Source organism: Choristoneura fumiferana, chromosome 3 (assembly GCF_025370935.1).
Source record: "Choristoneura fumiferana chromosome 3, NRCan_CFum_1, whole genome shotgun sequence".
Lineage (NCBI taxonomy): Eukaryota > Metazoa > Arthropoda > Insecta > Lepidoptera > Tortricidae > Choristoneura > Choristoneura fumiferana.
Window position 1 is genome coordinate 5,802,517 of NC_133474.1, and position 19,681 is coordinate 5,822,197.

Consider the following 19,681-nt stretch of genomic DNA (forward strand, 5'->3'; position numbering starts at 1 on the left):
CAAATAAAAGAAATTGGAATGAATGAAAATAAAAAGTACTTAGCAGTGTTTTTTTCCGAAATTGAAGAGGTTTTTTTTACAGCAATAAAGCTCAACATTTTCAGCTTTGTTACAATATGTCACGAGACCAGATTTGAGGCTGGAAACGAGCGTTGAGCGGTTATATGAGGCCGCACCTTAAAAGAAAGCGTCTGCAAAGCTTAGTAGTTAATCCACAATGTAAGTACCAAGTAATTTTTATAACTGCTTAAGAAACCAAATTAAATGTAAAAATAAAATAAAAAAGAAGAAATTAAATAACTTAATTAAAACTAAAATGAAAACTAGTTGCATAAAACTATTTAAATTAAACCTAGAAATGGCTGGCATGGTATTGTGTATAACAGGGTGGCAGCATGCCCTGTTGACTAGTTATGCTAATTCTTTGAGTAAGATAGCTGCCTGCCCTTTGATATTACCTATCCTACCCTGCAACAGGCGAAAAGAAGATAACGTAGCAATTTTTTTTTTTTTTTTTAATTAAAACTGCAACGCTTCTGTTTTAGATACTTGTTTCTTGAGTCAGAATATTGAAATAAATAAATAAAAGCCAATAGCTGAGTAATGTGAACATAATACTTGCTTCTGTTAATCTAAGTTGTTAATTAAATTAAACAAAAGAACAGAAAAGTATTTTCGTTCTACGGAAAAAAAAGATAAATGTCATTCTCCCATGCGTTCAAAAACTTATCAATGGCATTTGAATATTAACTATAGTCAAATATGCAAGGTGTTAGCAAAATACTATAGTGCTTTTACAAATGCGAAGGTATGTTTAGTTTTCTATAATTTTTATAAATATTTTCTGTCCTTTAAAATCATATTTTACGTTTAGGTTTTGAACTGCACTTCACTATTTTTAGCAGTTGATCAAGAGTGGCAACATAGCAATAAAAGTAAACATTGTTGTTTCTTTCTAATCAAGGTGAGAAGAGAACATCAGAAAGAGATAAAAAATAAAAGCCATTCCTATGTTGGTCGCACTTGAAGTTGGTATTTGCCAAGAGCCTGCCATTTTGTAAGATAGAAGGGAGATAAAAAATAGTTTTATGGTGTTAAATTTTTACATAAACTTCGTTGCCATTTGTATTAAGGCTCAAAACAAATGTTTAAATGGACGCATCGTCCATTATAACTCAGGTGTCACGGGATGACGAACAATTAAACAATTATGGATCCGACAGAGGTAAATCTAAACCGAATTACACCTGTTACTGGCATCAAATTGGAGCGTATAGTGTTACCCATAGTGGTTTATAAATATTTGTGAATTGTGTGTGTTATCGAAGCGGTGGTTTATTTTGTGTTACATTATCGTGCGTGAGTCGCGCACGCGGGAGTAGAAGTAAACAATTGGAACGGGTGGACGCAATAAACATTCTTGGAACAACCTTGAGACCTTGTCTTTACTTACACTAGTCCCACGTCAAGTGAGTGCTTCCGGATATTTGATTCTGAGTGTGATTTTAGGGTCATCCCCTGGCGGCCAGCATAGCGAGGGTGATGGCACGCCGGTGTCATCAACACCCCTGGGCAATAAAAAGTCTGGGGGTGGTGGATTTCTCCGGTCTTTGCTGTGTTGTTGGCGCGGAGGGCGCGGGAAAGGTCCTCCCGGGAATGGCGCCAACAGCGTGGACGGCCGGGCTTCGCCGCCGCTTCTGGTCATGGCGGAGCACGCGCCCCGGCCGCTCCTTCCGCCAGTGAGACACCAGGACATGCATAAAAAGTGTATGGTCATTGATTTGGATGAGACTCTAGTGCACAGCTCCTTTAAGGTATGTTTATCTGCATGTATACTATTCATTTATCCATCTTTCCCTGCACTGGCACTAAGCATAGACAGCACAGCAGCACTAACTTCCATTGCAAGCATAGGCTAGGCATAGGCTATAGTAACTTTTTATGATCAGAAACAGTTGATGAATGTGACATGTAAACACTAAAAAAAGTGAACCAATTAGGAAACTCCAAATTTCTTCTGTCTGGCCTCAGTACATAGTAGCCTGCCGGATTGATGTACCAAGATATTTTTACAGTGATACTTACTCAAACTACCTTCAGTTACAACAGATTCAAAAAAGATTACAAGTCAAATACCTACTTCAAGTATTTTTTTTTTATGTTTAAATGCATGATTCCTTGTGAAAATAAAGTATTCCAATCAGAAAACTTTGAATTCAACTTAAATAAACAATTAGTAGTTAGCAATAGTAGTAACATTAGGTTAATAAGCAATATTGACACTTGAAAGGAAAAATTGACTAACCAACATTTTTTTTAAATAGTGAGTTATATACATATTTGGAATCAGTAAAATTTACTATTCTAAACATGTATATAACTCACTATGTCAAAAAAATGTTGCTTAGTCAATTTCTCCTTTCAAGCGTCGATATATAAACATAATGTATCATATTCCATGCAGATACTATACAATAAAATACTATAATCAAATTAAGAAAACAATATGAATGTAATATTGCCCAAATAACTGCTTAGTTATTGTATAGTCAAGTGTAAAAATATGCTTATTCAAATTTTCAAAAATATGTACCACAGACTCGAAAGCTGTAGTTAACATATTTTTGAGTGGTTTGAATAGATAGGTACTTATTTTTGTACTTGACTGTACATATGGTTGATTTATTATTGTTTTTATCTTTAACTTGATTGACATTTATTGCATATTATATAAGATAGTATAGAATGTGAATAAAAATTTCTTAAGTCCTTAATTATCATACCAAAAAAAAAACACCTAATTTACCACTTTTTGTCAGATACCTATTGTATTGTTGTTTTCCTTCCAACAATTACTTGGGCTGGTCAGGCTTGTCTACTATTCCAACATCCTCTGACTCACACAATATCATTAAAACAATCATAGCCAATTATCATGAGCTCTCAAGTTAGCCAATAGTTTTTTATCTTAGCTAATTTAATCTGAGATTCTTGTATGGCAACCTCACATTGTCTAGCTATTACAGTTGTTCAATCACTGTTTTTATTTGATTCTCTATAGGTACTTTCCAGTAATCATTCGAAACTTTATGAGAATGAGAGTACCTACTAGCTTCATCTCCCAGCTTTGCTCCTGCTTCATTTATGTTGTATGATGAACACCCATGCAAAATTATTGCAGATTATTGCAGACAGACAAACATGGCAAAACTATAAGGGTTTCTAGTTGACTACGGGAACCCTAAAAAATATGTGTCCAATATTTTCTGATCTAACTGAGGGACGAATTAGATTTTTCTAGGAGACTAGCCCATTGAAGGGGCCTGAAAAAGCTTTATCTACCTAAATATTTACGATTTCAAATTTAAGCTCTTTTGACCCGAACTTTTGGAATTGAGCCATTTTGTTGTGGCTAAACTATTTTGTTAGGTTTTAATTAAGCCAATTTTGAATAACTTACTTTTTTTTTTCTATTACCCTTCATCCAATTATAAGAATATTATATTGAGATTGTTTTTTTGGAATCTTTTCGTATTTTTTGTTTCAATTCCAAATTTTTTGTTACTTTTACGGTCATCCCGTAAACCTATATCGAAAATACGAACCAAATATTATATTGCTTTGATGGCTAATGGTTTCAATATAGCGATCATTGTCAAATCTAAAAGCGATTTTGGTGTCATTAACATAATAAAAAAATATATACTATTGGCTAATTCTTCCAATGAAGAACACGTTTCTACCATAGTAAAAGAAAACAAGTAGGAAATGAAAAATGAAATGAAATGATTTATTTTGCTGGAACATCACAGCACACAGCAGCAGCAGGGCTGGCAGTTGTTTGTAGGCTCACTACAAACAAAAGTACATCGCGCGGCTTAAATGTGTGCGCGCCGCTTGGCGCCGGTACGCACGCACACACACTGATAATTTAATTTAAGGAGGATTAAGTTTTCTTTACTCAAGGCTGCGTTGCCGTCGGCGCCTTATGTTTCGATTTTAGCTCGCTCGTCTTGCACTCGCTTCGCGAGATGATCACCTTTTACGTTCCCGTACTCGTACTTACGTATTTTTTGTATTAGGTGTAGTTGTAAATTAGTAGTAAGTATATAAGTGTAGTGTAATAGTTTCGTGAAAGGACACATAAAAAATAATAGATACCTACCTACCTATAAACAATATAGTTATAGTATTATGTGTAGGTAAATATGAGTAGTATGTATACAGTCGCCATCACCGTTCCGGCGAATTTAAAATAACATTTTTAAATTTAGTATAATAATAACAATATAACGGCATAGAATCTGTCTGGTTTCTCTAGACACAGACATTAGACTATTTTAAGTTAACTTTCGTACAAAAATTATTTGCCGGTAGGTAATTAATCTAAAATAGACGGCGACAACCCTAAGCGTCCACGCCGGAGTAGACAGTTAAGTCTCCTAAAGGGTTGGAGTGGACCTACTTGTTCTCTTTTACTATGTGTCTGTTGCTTTTTTTCCTTTACCTGTTTATTTTTTAGTAGTCAGCTTCAAATTTCGAAGTCTACAAAAAGCTATAATTCATCGTAGATAGTGTACATATAAATAAGGAAGAATTAGGCCCTTTTGATTCGAACCTTGCCATTTGAACCTTTTTAAGAGACAACTAGGGACATTTTAGAACTTGAGATTACTCAAAGAATATTTGTATTTTTCTGTTTTAAGAACTGCATTTTTAGTTAAAAAAAAAGAAAAATGGAAATAAGCCCTTTTCAAAAGGGTTACCTAATGATTCGCCGACAATTTTTACGCAGATTATTGATTGGCAGACCACGTTTCGCCGAGTAACGGTACGCCGATGAATTTGTACGCTACGCAAATGTATTGTTTCGCAGACTAACGTTTCCTAATTCAACCGTTATTAAACTATTCAGTTGGCTTGTGAGTCAGTAAGCCTAACAATTATTAACAGAAATTCGTTTAGCCGATTAATCACTACACATTTTCAACAACTTTTCGCTTTCGAATTCGTGTTTATGTTATATTGAAGTCAAAACAAACTAAATCGCAACGCCAGCAGTTCGATTTTGGCACTCGACGGCCGCTGCCGCGGCACGCTCGCTTCGCTCGCTCGGCTCGTGCGTTGTTGGTTACAATTCTACCTAATACTCCTCGCTAACGCTCGTCGTCGCACCTAACTACACATTTTGATGCCATGTGATAACTCTGCTTATCGTGTTTCGGGAAACAGTTGATCGGTTAACTTAAACAATAACGGAGCAAACAATCGACTAAAAATAAATCTGCATATCGCTCTTCTTCCTACCGACTACTCGGCGAAACGAATAATAGGCGTAACGAAATTATACCAAGCGTTGCTCGGCCAATAGAAAAATCTGCCAATAGTTGTCTGCGAAACGAAAATCTGCGTAATTAAAATCTGCGAAACGACAGGTCACCTTTGAAAAGACACTCCTTAATTGTCCCTACTTTGTAAGCTTTCCTCCAAGTTAATATGTGCAGATAAACCCCCTGTTTCACCATCCATTGATTAAATATATCTGATAGATAAATGTGATGCCGTCTCTGTTTGTTTTGTTTGAGTAGATGGAGACAGCATCACATTTATCCGTCAAATAAAATTGTTCAATGGGTGGTGAAACAGCCCCTAAATATCAATATTATTATAGGATAGGAATAGAAATTTAGACGCGTAACTAAATAATGTTTTGACTGAGTATAGACTAACATTAGTTAATATTTATAAAATAGCACTTCATAGCGAATAGTGGGTGTTAGATAAACACCGTGTTAGCCTATGACAGTGATTAAAATTGAACCCTATCTATTTAAGATATAGGGCTAAGATTGATAGAATTATTTGGATTGCTCTGCCCTATTTAAAGCCTTGGTTTACCTTGGTGTTCACTTGACATAATTACGCATCCTTCGCCCTTATTTGTATCATACAAATTGTATGATCTCGATGAGTATAGAATCTATACCCCTATACAATGTATAAACTATAGATAGACCCCACTACGTCAGCATGTATAGCCAAGACTTAAGATGTAGGTAGTCCAGGCAAAGTGCCCAAAAGCAAAGTAATGATTATTCTCAATCTTTTTGTATCAAATTGACATTGTTTACCTACCAGTCGCCTACCCTTCAAAGGGAAACGGGTTTGAGTATCCAAAACATTAGTTGAAGTGACTCTTGAGTCAATGAACTTTAGTGACTCCTAGTGCCATCTAGTGGCCAAATATATAAACTTCAACATCCTGCATCGCGCCGTCGAACAACTCGGACCATATATACAACTTAAGACGCTATTCCTTCTCACTTCCCAGGCATAATAACATTTGCTATACTTTTTTTGTATAGGTATTTTACTAAATGTAAACAAAACTACGTCACTTGGGTGTCTTAAATATTGAAATTCCCCCATCAAACTATCTAAACATTTACATTTCTGTATTGGTATACACTAGTCTAGTTTGTATTACAATCTAGATAAGTAAAATGTTTAAAATTCAAGGGAATGTTTGTTTACATTTAGTTAATTACCTAAATGTTTCAAGTATAGGAAAAGGATCTCTCTTATTATGATTTATTACCTACCTAAACAGAATCATCAAGATTCTTCTACCACGTAATTTGACGTGACATTAGCAACCTTTCAGCAAACACATTATAACAAAAAAAAATTAGGTGAGTCAAAATAAACGCTCTACACGGGCTTATTTTTAAAAATCCAGTGTTAGCAGAGCCTTCAAGCAAAATGTACCTACACAGATAGTGTGGGATCATTTTATATTGGTTGGTTGGGTCCCAAATTGTGTTTTTGTCGTTGTAGCATTATGTATGTATAAATTTCACTGTCTATCTACTACGGTTTCTGAGTTACAGCCTTGTGACGGAGAGACGCACGGACGGACAGTGTGACAACATTAATAGGGTTTCATTTGTCACCCTTCGGATATGGAACTCTTAAAATGATGCATTACGTCAAATCTTTATGGTCTAATAAATTTTCAAAAACATTACAATAGATATGCAGATTGTATATGGAGCGTTATATTTGTGTGACATTGGAACCATTATCTGAACGCACTCTTATCATATATGAATTGTTACAGTTGTTTGAATGCATCGTATTGTTTCTGCTCATGAATGTAATTTTGATAGCAATTTTTTTTTCCTTGTTTATCGAATTTACAGTGACAATATTCTTCACGATTATATATCACATGCCCTCCACACCGCTGCTCAAAGTACGCTTACGGCACTTCACTGCGTCTTCGTACCGTCTCCGTTCCCGGTCGCTTAAACCACCAAGAAAGTCATGAAGGTTCGCATCCTCATCCGACAACGAACTATCTCTTGAGTGTAGCGACTTAGAAGCAAAAATTGACATTCTTTAGAACCTGTTGATTTATCTACACGTGTTCATGTATAAGGAAAATATAGAATTATACGAGTAGTATTTTGCATAATTGCAGTTTACTTAAATGGTCATCTCATTCACCATTACGCATTTTACTGCGCATGCTTGACACTAACATTCAATTGGTTTCCGGGTGCATTCAAGAGGTTGTTAAACTTGTCAATTTTACCACCAGCAGAGACATCTTAAGCCCTCAGACTTAGGGCATGCTGGCTCTTAGGCAACAACGCATTAGGGCCCGTTGTAAGTTAAAGTGAATGTCTTTGACTTGACAGTAAAAAGTCATAATTTTCATTTAAGTCGCTAACAGCCGCCTAACACTAAAAAGGTATAATTTGAAAGTGAACCTGTGTTTATAAGAGTGGTTAAAAGCTTTAAATATATATATATATATATTTATTGTCGATATTCATGTCTTCGCAGTTTTCGTTATTATATTCTGGGTGTTTGAGTTTTTAATTAATAATTTAAGTATATTAGTAACAATTAGTATAAGGGTGCAATTCTTTTCTGTATTTTCTTACTTACTTACGGGTAGTATTTAAACTCACATAAAGGAAAGTCCTTTTTTTATTAAAAAAAAATCCGAATTCACATCAAAATTACTGATTGCACAGCAAAATACTCCACTCAAAATACTGCGTAATAAACTGCAACTTATATTCGTGGCGCACCGCTATTTATCTTAAAGTAAAGCATTTTTATTATTGCACAGCTAATAATGACTAACGCGCATCATACCTTGTAACTCTTTTCTTTCTAAATATAGCTTCTATTTTTGCGCATCAAATATTTAATTACATATCAATTTATTTTCAGCATTTATATACTTTTTACATAACCAGCACTAGTAGGGGCCAAATTATTTCCTAAATAAATTAGGTTCTGGCGCTTTGCCGGCCGCTGCCGCGGCGCGCTCGCTTTGCTCACTCGGCTCGCGCGTTGTGGTCGCAATTGTACCTAACGCTCCTTCTCGCTCCGCTCGTCGTCGTACCTAATTTTCCGGTGCCAAATTTACAGTAAAGGTTATTTTGCTATGAAAATGAGTATCATCTACTAACGCTCTAGTTAATTTGCTGTAGAGTCAGTATTTTTGCTGTGCAGTCAGTATTTTTGATGTGATTGTAGTATTTTTGTATAGTTTGTGTTGATGTATATTTTCGAATTATCTGCAGTACTAATTTTTCAAAACATTTAGTTTATTTGTATTGAAATAATTTAATTGATGTACAAAGGTATATAAATGATGAGCATAAATTGATAGGCAAATATTTATTTAATGTGCAATTAATAATATTCCCTTACTTACTACCTTACCTATTTATAAATGGTTTAATCAATTTTTCGTTCGTTTTGAATGTTTTTTAATTTGATTTTAAATCGAATGCGATTTTCTTAATAAAATCACAGAGCTAAGCAGAAGATCACTGAGAGCTATTTGCGTATTAAGTGAATATATAGGACGTGTACAAGACCGGTCTGAGTGGAGAGCCTTGGGGGAGGCCTATGTCCAGCAGTGGACGTCTTTCGGCTGACATGATGATGATGATGATGATAGGACGTTCCTCTGAGGCCGGGGGCTCTGGGTATGGATCCCGTGTGCCCTATAGTAAAGACGGTAGGTACTATAATATACTGAGCGGCAAAAAATCTGGTCCTCAAATGTATGCAGAATCGTTGATTTTGTATGAAGGGTGGGGCAATTTTTGTGTTGCTGAGTATATAATACATACACACCTATTTTCGTCTGCGATATCGTTCGTGCAGAAATCAAAATAAAATTTTTCGTTATTCTAGCAGTGAACCTTCTACATACAAACTAATTTACCCCTTGCTAAGGATTAGCGGTATTGAATTCCTTGGTATTTAATTCGATTACTTAAAAGCAAAATAATCATAGTGGAAATGGAAATTACGTCATTAGGAAATGCAGACTAATCAGTTTCAAGTCATACTAATGACTACAAATTCTAGTGACTCATAAGATAAGCGATAAAAAAAATCTTGTGCACATAGGTAGGTTAGTTATTTGTATGGAGACTATGGAGCACTCGTGTGCTTGATAAAAATGTATTTATTTGGCATGAAAACAATACAATCTAATAATATGTTACCTCTAAACAGTCCAAACCGAGATAACGATAAGATACTGAGTTTGGTTTGGAAACACAACATTGATGTATAATTTTGTTTCTTTGCATTAGAAAAGTAGGTACAACAATCGGGTTCGAATCCCGGGCATTTTGATGAATGTTTGTTTGTACTTAAATCATGAATTTTATTTAAAGTGCCTGTATGTTATATGTATACCTACGTACCTATATGTTTATCAACGGATACGTAACGGTTAGAAAACTGTCTAGCAGCACCCTTATACTCGTACGTACGAGTTGTTGGCCAATAGTTTCTGGCTGGAAACAATTATCATTAATCCTACTTCTTCCTATACAATTTATAGATTTCTGTTCGTTATGTATAGTTTTGGGTCTAGAATGGCAGGGAGTGTCTTCGAAATTTAAAAAAAAATATGGTGTTCGTTTCTATTCGCCCAAATGTATTAGCTCTGTATTTTGCTACAGCAACTTGTTTTCTTCCAACTGTAATGCAGTTATTATCAAAAACGTAAGGCTTTCGACTCTAATCCGTTGTTACGTCTTTAGCGCAGCTAGTAATCTGACTGTTACCAAGCTACACTGGTAATTTTATGTGGTTGGCCTACTTAATACCTTTGATAAACAATAAATCGTTATCAAATGCCACTGTCAGCATTGTATCTCGTATCGTTATTATCTAGATAACCTTGAATTATGCACTTTAATATAATTCGTTAACTTTTTCGTATTTTAAGAATAGCAACTTCGCTTCATTTATTTTCATTTAAATTTCACATTTAGGATTCACGTCTGATAAAGACGGGTTTTTGATACGAAATGTATGTATGAGGTCGTTGGCCTCCTTCCTTTCTGCTTTGACCACTCTTTATCACTCATGCATTTCTATTCTATGTATCTTTTTAACCCACTTTCTCACCCACATGGTTTATGACATCTTCCCATATCGTCACTCTTCGCTCCTACATTATGTTAATCATGGAATTGCCTGTCTTACAAATGGCTTCAAACGACCTAATGGAAACAATTCCAAACTACAATTGTAAATTAAGAAGTAAAATGGATAATATATTGTTTGCACCCGCGGCTTCGCCCCCGTAGAAGATAGGCTAACTAAAGGCTATGAAAAACAGGCTAGTTCCTTCTTTCTCATTTCACCTCTATTATCTATAATCTCTTCTTAGTTGGACACTTGTCAGAGTGATTGTCGTTGCACAGGATGAGGTACAGGGATCAATGTTTGGTGGCTCATAAACTCTCCCGATCACTACTCTCTTAGCATTGTGCTTTCATTATACTGCCGGTTATGGTGGACTCGATAGCAGTAGCTCAGTATCTCTAAAATAATCATTGTATATGTCTACCAAGTGTGAAGTCTCTAGCTCCGATAGACGCGGTGCGTTGTCTTTAACACTACTTCTTATAGGAATGTTTAGGGTCATTAGCTATGTACTAATCCAGGGTTTCCAAACTGTGCGTAGCGTTGCCCCGGGATATCACAGCGGTCTTCCAGGGGCTCTGAGAGCTAGTACGCTCAGGTCACGTCACGGCATACTTATCTAGAGAAAACAATTTAGTTGTAAGGGCATCGCAAAACAGTTAGAATCTCTAGGTAAAGGTAGTTATTTCATTAGACGACCAGATGGCATAGTGGTTAGAGCACCTGACTACGAAGCTTGAGGTCCCGGGTTCGATTCCCGCGTCGGGGCAGATATTTGTATGACAAATACGAATGTTTGTTCTCGGGTCTTGGATGTTTAATATGTATTTAAGTATCTATCTATCTATATAATTATATTTATCCGTTGCTTAGTACCCATAACACAAGCTTTGCTAAGCTTACTTTGGGACTAGGTCGATTGGTGTGAATTATTCCGTGATATTTATTTATTTATTTATTATGATTCAAAGACCTGTAGTGATAAGGAAGTCGAAATAATAATATTAAAATGATAGAGAACCCCTGTGCTAGACGTCAGTAACATAACTACGATTATGCATTTTAATTTGAAAATCTCAATCATTCAAAATCCAGTTTTGTCCACTTACACCACTTATTTTCCCAGCTGGCTTCTAATGAATGTCATATCTGGCTATAAAACCTAATCTATGAACTGAAATGCATTATCCAATCAATATCAGTGATATGATACTGTTAAGAGATCGTTAAACTCGCTCTGAAGCACCCAATAAAAAATAATATCGATATATCCGATACATACGCTCATAAGGACATTTGATACGGTAGGAGAATACAACGAAACCAATGGCTTACGACAACGGTTTACAGTTTAATATGGAGCGGTGGAAACTGGCAATATGTTTGCACTATACGTGACCTTAGAAATATAGCGCCTCCCTGTTTGCCGCTATCATTATGTTTAGCGTAAATTGAATCATTTAGGTATGCAAATGATTGTTATTAGTTTGTTAGTCATGACATGTTTAGAGTTCTGCAGGCCAATTCACCAATTGAATTACAGAGGTTTTCCTTATTTAAATGGACGCTTTAAATTGACGTACCATCCCAGCCCCCCTGAGCATCTAAAATACTGTTACCTGCTTCATCTGGTCACTGTTGTTTATCAGTATCTGTCTTGATTTTATTTAAAGCAGCACTTTTAGCAGATCTATATGAAGTAAGACTTCAATTTGAGTTACTATATTCTCCTGCCTTTTTTCTGATACATTTTCTACTCTGTCCAACCCACAGAACTCTGTCGCCATGTTTTGCCCCTCCTACAATAACAAACTTTTTGAGCAATTAACCCAAATAAAGCCTTATCTATCACAAACAGCTTGGAAAAGAAATATGTGTGCCTCCTTTTTCCCGTGACATTTCTTTCATTTTTTTATTCGTTTTGTGGTCCAACCACTATTTGAAACGCGTGCTGCTATCTCTGCCATGTTCCGGAGTTTCCGTGCCTATTCCTGTCTATCATTTCAGCTTAGGAAGTAGAGCGTGGCAACACGTGGTTCCGACCGTCTGGCCCTTTATTTGAAGAGAAAATCAACTTAATACTTTCTTCTACTATAACTGGATTACCTATATTCACCTGAAAATTTAGCTCTATCTAGTACAAAACAAGGTCGTCTTTATACCTACGCCATTCCGTAGATACGAGATTTGAAAAGTGACGAGTTGAAATGTGAAAGTTCGTTTCGTTTTGTTTGAAAGCTATCAGGCTGATGACTGGTGATTGTTTTGTGCAATTCTAAGAAGATTGTGATTTCTTCGTTAGAACTAGATATCATAACCCTTAGATATTATCACTTGATTTTGTCACATTTATTTTATCACAGATACAGTATGATATTTGGGTTGGGTTATAAAATTTCACCAGCTGCCGCGCTATAAGCACTTGTTGAAAACTTCGGTTCGTTTTGAATGTTATTTCATTTATTCTATGGCTATTTTCCCCACGTCAACCCCTTGCAATTTATTCTACGTCACTTCCCGCACGAAGCCTTACTAACGCCACTTTATCAGCCAAGCCGTACCGCCTCTAAAAATACCTGAATACTACCATTGAAACTCGACGCCATCTCGGCAAAATTAGTAATATTTTTGTGTAATCAACAACCTGCCAAACCTAATTATTAGAATATAGATTCAATAAGGAATCCTATCTTATTTCGCCGCAAGCGAACGTCTTTTGTCTCTCCCCCTTGCCAGAAAATCCCGCGTTAAGGTAATTGATACGTTTCGAAACTTCCTTCATAGCTGTTAAAAGAAAATTAAGCGTAAGCGAATTTATTAGTCCTCCTACTGTAAATGGAACATTTTTTTTAAAGTCATACCAAAACCGGAACCCAAAAAAAAAACCTAATCTGTTTCGAGAACACATTGAACAAGTGTTCCGTGTATTGCTGCTTGGGTTAGTGTAGGTAGATGGTAAAACAAAACACTCATCATGGGATAATGAGAAAATGGACTCGAGACCCAGCCCCAGCTGACTATTGAAAACCGTAAGTTTAAAAAGAAAAATCTAAGGAAAATTTCCGAGATAGATGCATATAAAAGAAGCAAAATTCGTTCCTTGGTACCGTTGGTTGGTAAAGGACCGAATATGTCTGATTAAAGTAAAAATCTACTTAGTGTCAGCGCATCGAGGTCGCAGCCTCGACATAGGGCATTGCTTTATCGCCCATTGTTTATCCGGAAATTTGACAAATTACGTCACCGCACAAGTTACTGTGACATTTATGGTATTGCCACATTCCGATGTCAAAATGACGAACGATGCGTACATCGCAATTATTTTATCTTTATCGATATCTTACGGCGCTGCCTTCGCCGTATTTTTTTTGTTGCTTGGTCTATGCAAAACGTCTTATCTGAGCTAGTCGGTGTTGCTAAAGCTATATACTCGTATAAGTGTGACCGAAAGGTATCGCTCTAAGAAGTATCGATCAAAGAGATTGAATCTCCTATAGTTGTAGCTTTATTGCACACTCAGGTCTGACTAGTAATGTATACAACACAACTTACTATGAAGTTACAATAATATAAATAAAATTAGTGTCCTATGTAATGCGATCATTTCCGAACTTAGTGCTACCCAACTCCAAATGATGAATTTATAATATGAACAGCTATATTAAAATAAGGACTAATCAACTATATTCCTAAATTGCTTCTGCGTAGTTTGATTCTGTTATGCTGTAAAAATCGTGCCAGAAATGTATGTTGATGATTTATTGAGACGTGTAAAATTATGTATGGTGTGTGATCGTGTTTTGTTTTTTCATGTAATTTTTATTTTTTTCGTATTCCTTTAGTATCGCAGTTTTAACAAAACCACAATCATCCCCTGATATTTTTAAACCGTCTCGAATAACCCTGAACTTTGTTAAAGCGCGTGGCCGTTGCTACTTCCATTTTTAGACAACTTTTTGGCCTTTTATTGCGGTTGTATTTTAGTTGGTTCGCTGAGATTATTTCAAGAACTGCCTCGTTTTTCATTTTTACGCCTTTTACGCTTCTTTTTATCTTATTGACAAACAAAGTACCTACTACGCTGTTTTAAACTTGCTCTTTCGCTACAAATTATTTGAAGCCTGAATCAATTAACAGACAATATCGCTATCGGCGTAGTATTCTACGAGTACTATGCTATTCCAGATGCGATGTTGTAGTATATGTAAAAATTATGTAAGAGGCGTGATATCCTCTTTTACGTCCACCAGGATTCATAAGAAACACTAAACTTGTCAAAAAATTTTACGCCTAAAAATTATCAAGACTTCAGTTTGTACGTGACCGTAGTAGATTTATAAGGCCACAGTCATTACCCAACAACCTCCCGATCCATATGTTACTCTATTGTGAACGCTATTTAGGAGCCCGACGCACATGTCAAGGCTTCGGCCTTGGATTTATGTGTTACAGGAATCAATGTTCAATACGACGAGTACTAGTATTCTCGCTTGTCTGCTGTGATTGTCAGTTAGTGCATCTCTTTTTGACTAGTCTTATCAGAAAGGGACATCGCACTTACATTGCGAGTCGACCACTATATTTCAAGTTTTCGAGGGACGATGTATGCGAAGGATTTTTTCGGATACGGATTGATTTGTGAGCGACATTAGGTTTTATGGTGGTCGTTTTTTTCGATTTGATGTTTCATTCGGGTCAGGATTGGGCATAGCTGTAATGTATAGTTACATATACTAGGCGTCTTTTTCAAATAAAAGAAAAACATTACAACACTAAAAGACATCGACAGGTTCAGAAGCGCAGATTTCGCATGTTTCGGTCATTTATGTAGACGATTTCATTCCGGATAGTTAGGTACGTAAAACCGATGTATATAAAATGCTAGACTTTACCTGCAGCTTCGCTCCCATAGATGAATAACAACTTAACAAATTCTGGAAAATTCCTTCTTTGTGGAATGTATGATTATGAAGGAATATTAGGCTGTGCAGTCAGTCAGTTCATTATTCGTTTGTGGGTGTGGAATACTTCGTGGTCAAAACACTGGCAACAGCTTACTTATATGTGTAGCTGTTTCTTCACCGATAAACATTAAACAGCCGTATACACTTTAGCAAGCCATATGGGACCACTAGGAAAACCCAACTTGTGCTCCTTAGCATGATATTGCTTCACAACACACAATGGATCAGACGGGATGGTAGTTTGGGGTGCTATTATTGGATCATTATTATCTATGGCTGTGTCGTGGGGTGGCACTTCAAAGGGAGACATAATCAGACCCCTTCGCGACTATGTTGGATGGGCGTAAGGTAGATTTGGCGAAAACTTATAAATTTTGCGTTACCTTATCATTTATCATCTTGTGTCGTATCCAGAATCGCTATTTATTTACATGAGTTAGCATAGAGAACATTCTGTACTTGTACAGTCACCTCCATTAATATCTGCCCCTGCCGGAGCGTGCAAAAATATCTGACACGTCTTACCGGCTCTAGAAATAAAGTCTTATCTTATCAGATATCAATTATTGCTGCTGGTGAATGTACTATTATGTATTCCGTGCTTCAAATGAAATATCATTATGAGTTACCCTAATTTTAAAGATATTACACTCTGGTAGTATACCTCATACTTGTAATCTATTTTTAAACGTTGTATTATCGGTAATATAATCACAAAATTCTTTCGTGACCAACTTAGTCCACGAGCTCGCATTAAGATTACAACCTTTCCTTCTTATGACCCACAAATAGGGCATAAATAACGAATATTTGTTACCTTTAGTACTAATAAAACACGTTAACTTCAATCAGGCTATAACGACCTATAAGGAAATTTACATTTTAAATAAAAATGGATGGTTCTAAAAAAAGCGAAAATAATAGTAGTCCGCCAGCACTCTAATAATAAAGAGGAATGGAAATGTCGTATCGCCACTTTCACCACTAGCTATAATACGAATTAGTTTTTGTTTCATAGGCTTAAGTAAATTTTGATACTTAATTATCGAAACATACCTCATCCTTTTAAACCGCAATCTGTGGGATAATTCATTACTTGAGCAGTTATCTTCGTTACAAATATTGAGTTCAAAAATAAATAATGTTTTTTTAGGCACATATGCGCTTGACGCAATTAGTTCGCGTGACATTTCTATTTCTCTTTATAATTCTTTGCTCATAGTACTTACATAAATATTGCAAAGGTTAAATATGTTTGCAGGCCAAGGGAAGTCCATAGTCTAAATAATTGTAATTCGATGTCAACAATGTCATCAATATAAACAAGCCGAAAAATTCGGGAATGAGACATAAATTGGCGCCCAATTTCTAGTAAACAAAATTGTATTGGGTAAGGATATAGTTACTTAAATGAAACTATCGTAAGACAAGTAGATAACTGACGGAAGGCGTAACTATTAACCGGGGATGTAACGGATGTGCTTTTATCGGAACCGAAAGCGGAACCAGATGTTTTCAATTTAGTTCATCGGAACCAGAAACGGAATCGGAACCGAAAACGGAACCGGAACCAGAATCGGAGCCTGAGGGACAGGTGGACGAGATGTTAAGGGTCGGGTCTACTAAACCTGAGGGTCTGTTGCGTAACGTTTCGGACACTCGCGATCACAATCAAATGATAGTTTTCGCGTACAAAAACTGTCATTAGATTGTGATCGCGAGTGTTAGAATCGTTACATAATTATCATTCTGTTTGTTTTTGATTGACATCCGATATAACTTCCGTTTCAAACAGAAGTTCCGACTTAACGGAAACGGAGCTCCGTAACATCCCTGCTTTAAAGGGGTCCCCTGTACTTCTTAAAATAGGGTCCGGAACATGTTAGAGTTAGATGAAAGAAGACTTACGAGAGTTATCCGTTTATTTAGAACATTTAGCTTTTCTAATGAATGTCTTTTTTATACCAAGAATTTATGTCGTGATTTTTTCAAGGATCTTAAAACCAGAATTTTAAAACAGTCGCAGTTTTGTCGGTGATTAGGTCAAGGTTGTAAAAAATCCTTACATTCTAAATACCTAGTATAAAAATGACGATGTCGACTTACCAGTATACATGCCCGTATGCACTAGACTAAGATATAAATATTTTCCTTTTCTGACCTTCTGATATACCTGAAACAGAATCTTTGGGAATTGCAGCACAACACACAGGCCCTTACTAGGATGAGGTGCAAAATACGAACTTAGTACCTTGCCGTCCCGCTGACGCTTATATTATTTAATAAGAGAGTGAGAGGGACGGTACGATACGAACTTCGGTTTTTGAATTTCATAGTAGCCCCCCAGCTGTACAAGCATTATTTACTTGTCTTGTACTGAAGTAAACAGAATTCTAATCAAAATGTTTACCGTACGTCATTCATAAATATATCTTTAATACAACATGCTCTCTGTTGAGGCTCTCTTGACCATAAATCACTAACAGAAAATTCATCATAACATCAGACAATGCGTAACCCAGGGAATTCCTTGTTTGACTAACGCGTGCCGACTGGCATCATAGCCCTTTGTCTATGCTCGGCAAATACTATATTACGCTTTGTTTATATTGCCGTGTCAATATTGGAGCCAATTATACGGTTTGCGGCTTGACTTAATGTCAATGGGTTCCTTGGGATGTTTGGTGTTCACTGACTGCCGCTTTTAGGGGAGTCAATTCACTGTGAGGACTCGCAAAGCCTTACCAAAAGGTCGCTAATACGATTACTTATCGCAACTATAGTAAGTTAATTGACATTTCATTTCTGAATGTAGCTTTTGTCAAGTGATTTCACCCGAGTCACGTGCAGGCGATTTGAGTTTTATTTTAAAAAATAAACTTTTGGCGCCATTGCTAGAGTAAGAACTCGAAAATTTTGTTACAGCTTTATAGCTTTTACAATGTAGTTTTAATGGGAGTAGCTGTATTGTATTGTACAATGTCTCCAGGAAGCTAAAGTTCTAAGAGTCCTAGACCTATATGACTCAGCTCTGATTGTAAACGAGCGGGAAGTTGAGTGAGCAATTCGTAATCAGGACATGTAGGTAGGGTCGTCTGCGCTGTTGAGTTCGTTATTTTATTGCTTTACGCCATTGTCATAAGGACTCTGGGGAGTACTATTCTCATAATGATGATGAAACTCTTAACGCGAGACAATGAAACGTTCTTACACTAAGGTTCTTGAAGGAATACTATACTTTGGCATAGGCTGTATAAAAAGGAGCACCCATTTTCAACACAAGTCAACTCTTGTAGGCCGTCAGTAATACTGATAAGTATTTAACGACCACTCTATTGTCCCATATACAATTTACTTGGCTGATAGGGTCCTTATTGCCGCAGCTATACCATCCTAACCTGCCTCATCTTTTCCAGCCAATAAACAACGCGGATTTCGTGGTTCCTGTCGAGATAGACGGCTCCGTCCACCAAGTGTACGTTCTGAAGCGACCACACGTCGACGAATTCCTTCGGCGCTGCGGCGAGCTATACGAGTGCGTGCTGTTCACTGCATCGCTCGCCAAGTATGCGGATCCTGTAGCTGACTTGCTAGACAGGTTAGTGAGAACCCGTACGATATTCTAAAAAATTACAGCTATTTCGTAATTTCTTGCTATTCTTCTGTAAGAGTGCACGGTTGAAGCTTCGATCCTTTTGTGCATCTTCTAGGCAGGTAATTATACCTCGAGATGTAGGTAGAGTATTGTAGTCACTTTCTAGTCAATCAACAAAGTAGATTTCGTGACCCTGGTGAATCGATTGCTCTATCCAGGAGGTATTTGCCGGACCGAGAATCTTGCCGCATACCTATCTTACGAGTTACGCTTCTCCGTTTCTCTCACCCTCCGCGTTGCCTAACGGAAATGTTCAGTCGACGGTACTGGTAGGGCTCCAAGGTCTCATGCTGGTCAGCACGTTCCAGTCTGATCACGTGTCCACAAGTTCCCGCATAGCTAGAGGGCCTTCCTATTCCTTCCTGAACACTGATGGTTGCGTTGTCCTTTGCTCGGCACTGTATTTTACAAGTATGAACTGGTGTTCCAGATGGGGCGTGTTCCGCGCGCGGCTGTTCCGCGACAGCTGTGTGTTCCACCGCGGCAACTACGTGAAAGACCTGAACAGCCTCGGCCGGGACCTGCGCCGCGTCGTCATCGTCGACAACTCGCCCGCCTCCTACATATTCCATCCGGACAACGC

General features: G+C 36.9%; 1 protein-coding gene across 1 annotated transcript in view; it reads left to right on the top strand.

Moving 5' to 3' along the window:
• The first annotated feature begins 1,016 nt into the window (after positions 1 to 1,016).
• Positions 1,017 to 19,681, top strand: part of LOC141445716 (phosphatase Herzog-like) — a 20,170-nt gene continuing 1,505 nt past the window's right edge. Inside the window, exons 1-4 of the mRNA XM_074111607.1 lie at positions 1,017 to 1,225; positions 1,510 to 1,814; positions 18,860 to 19,041; positions 19,529 to 19,679. Of these exons, the coding sequence (XP_073967708.1) occupies positions 1,153 to 1,225; positions 1,510 to 1,814; positions 18,860 to 19,041; positions 19,529 to 19,679 (711 nt within the window). The 5' untranslated portion in view covers positions 1,017 to 1,152. The remainder of the gene's footprint in view (positions 1,226 to 1,509; positions 1,815 to 18,859; positions 19,042 to 19,528; positions 19,680 to 19,681) is intronic.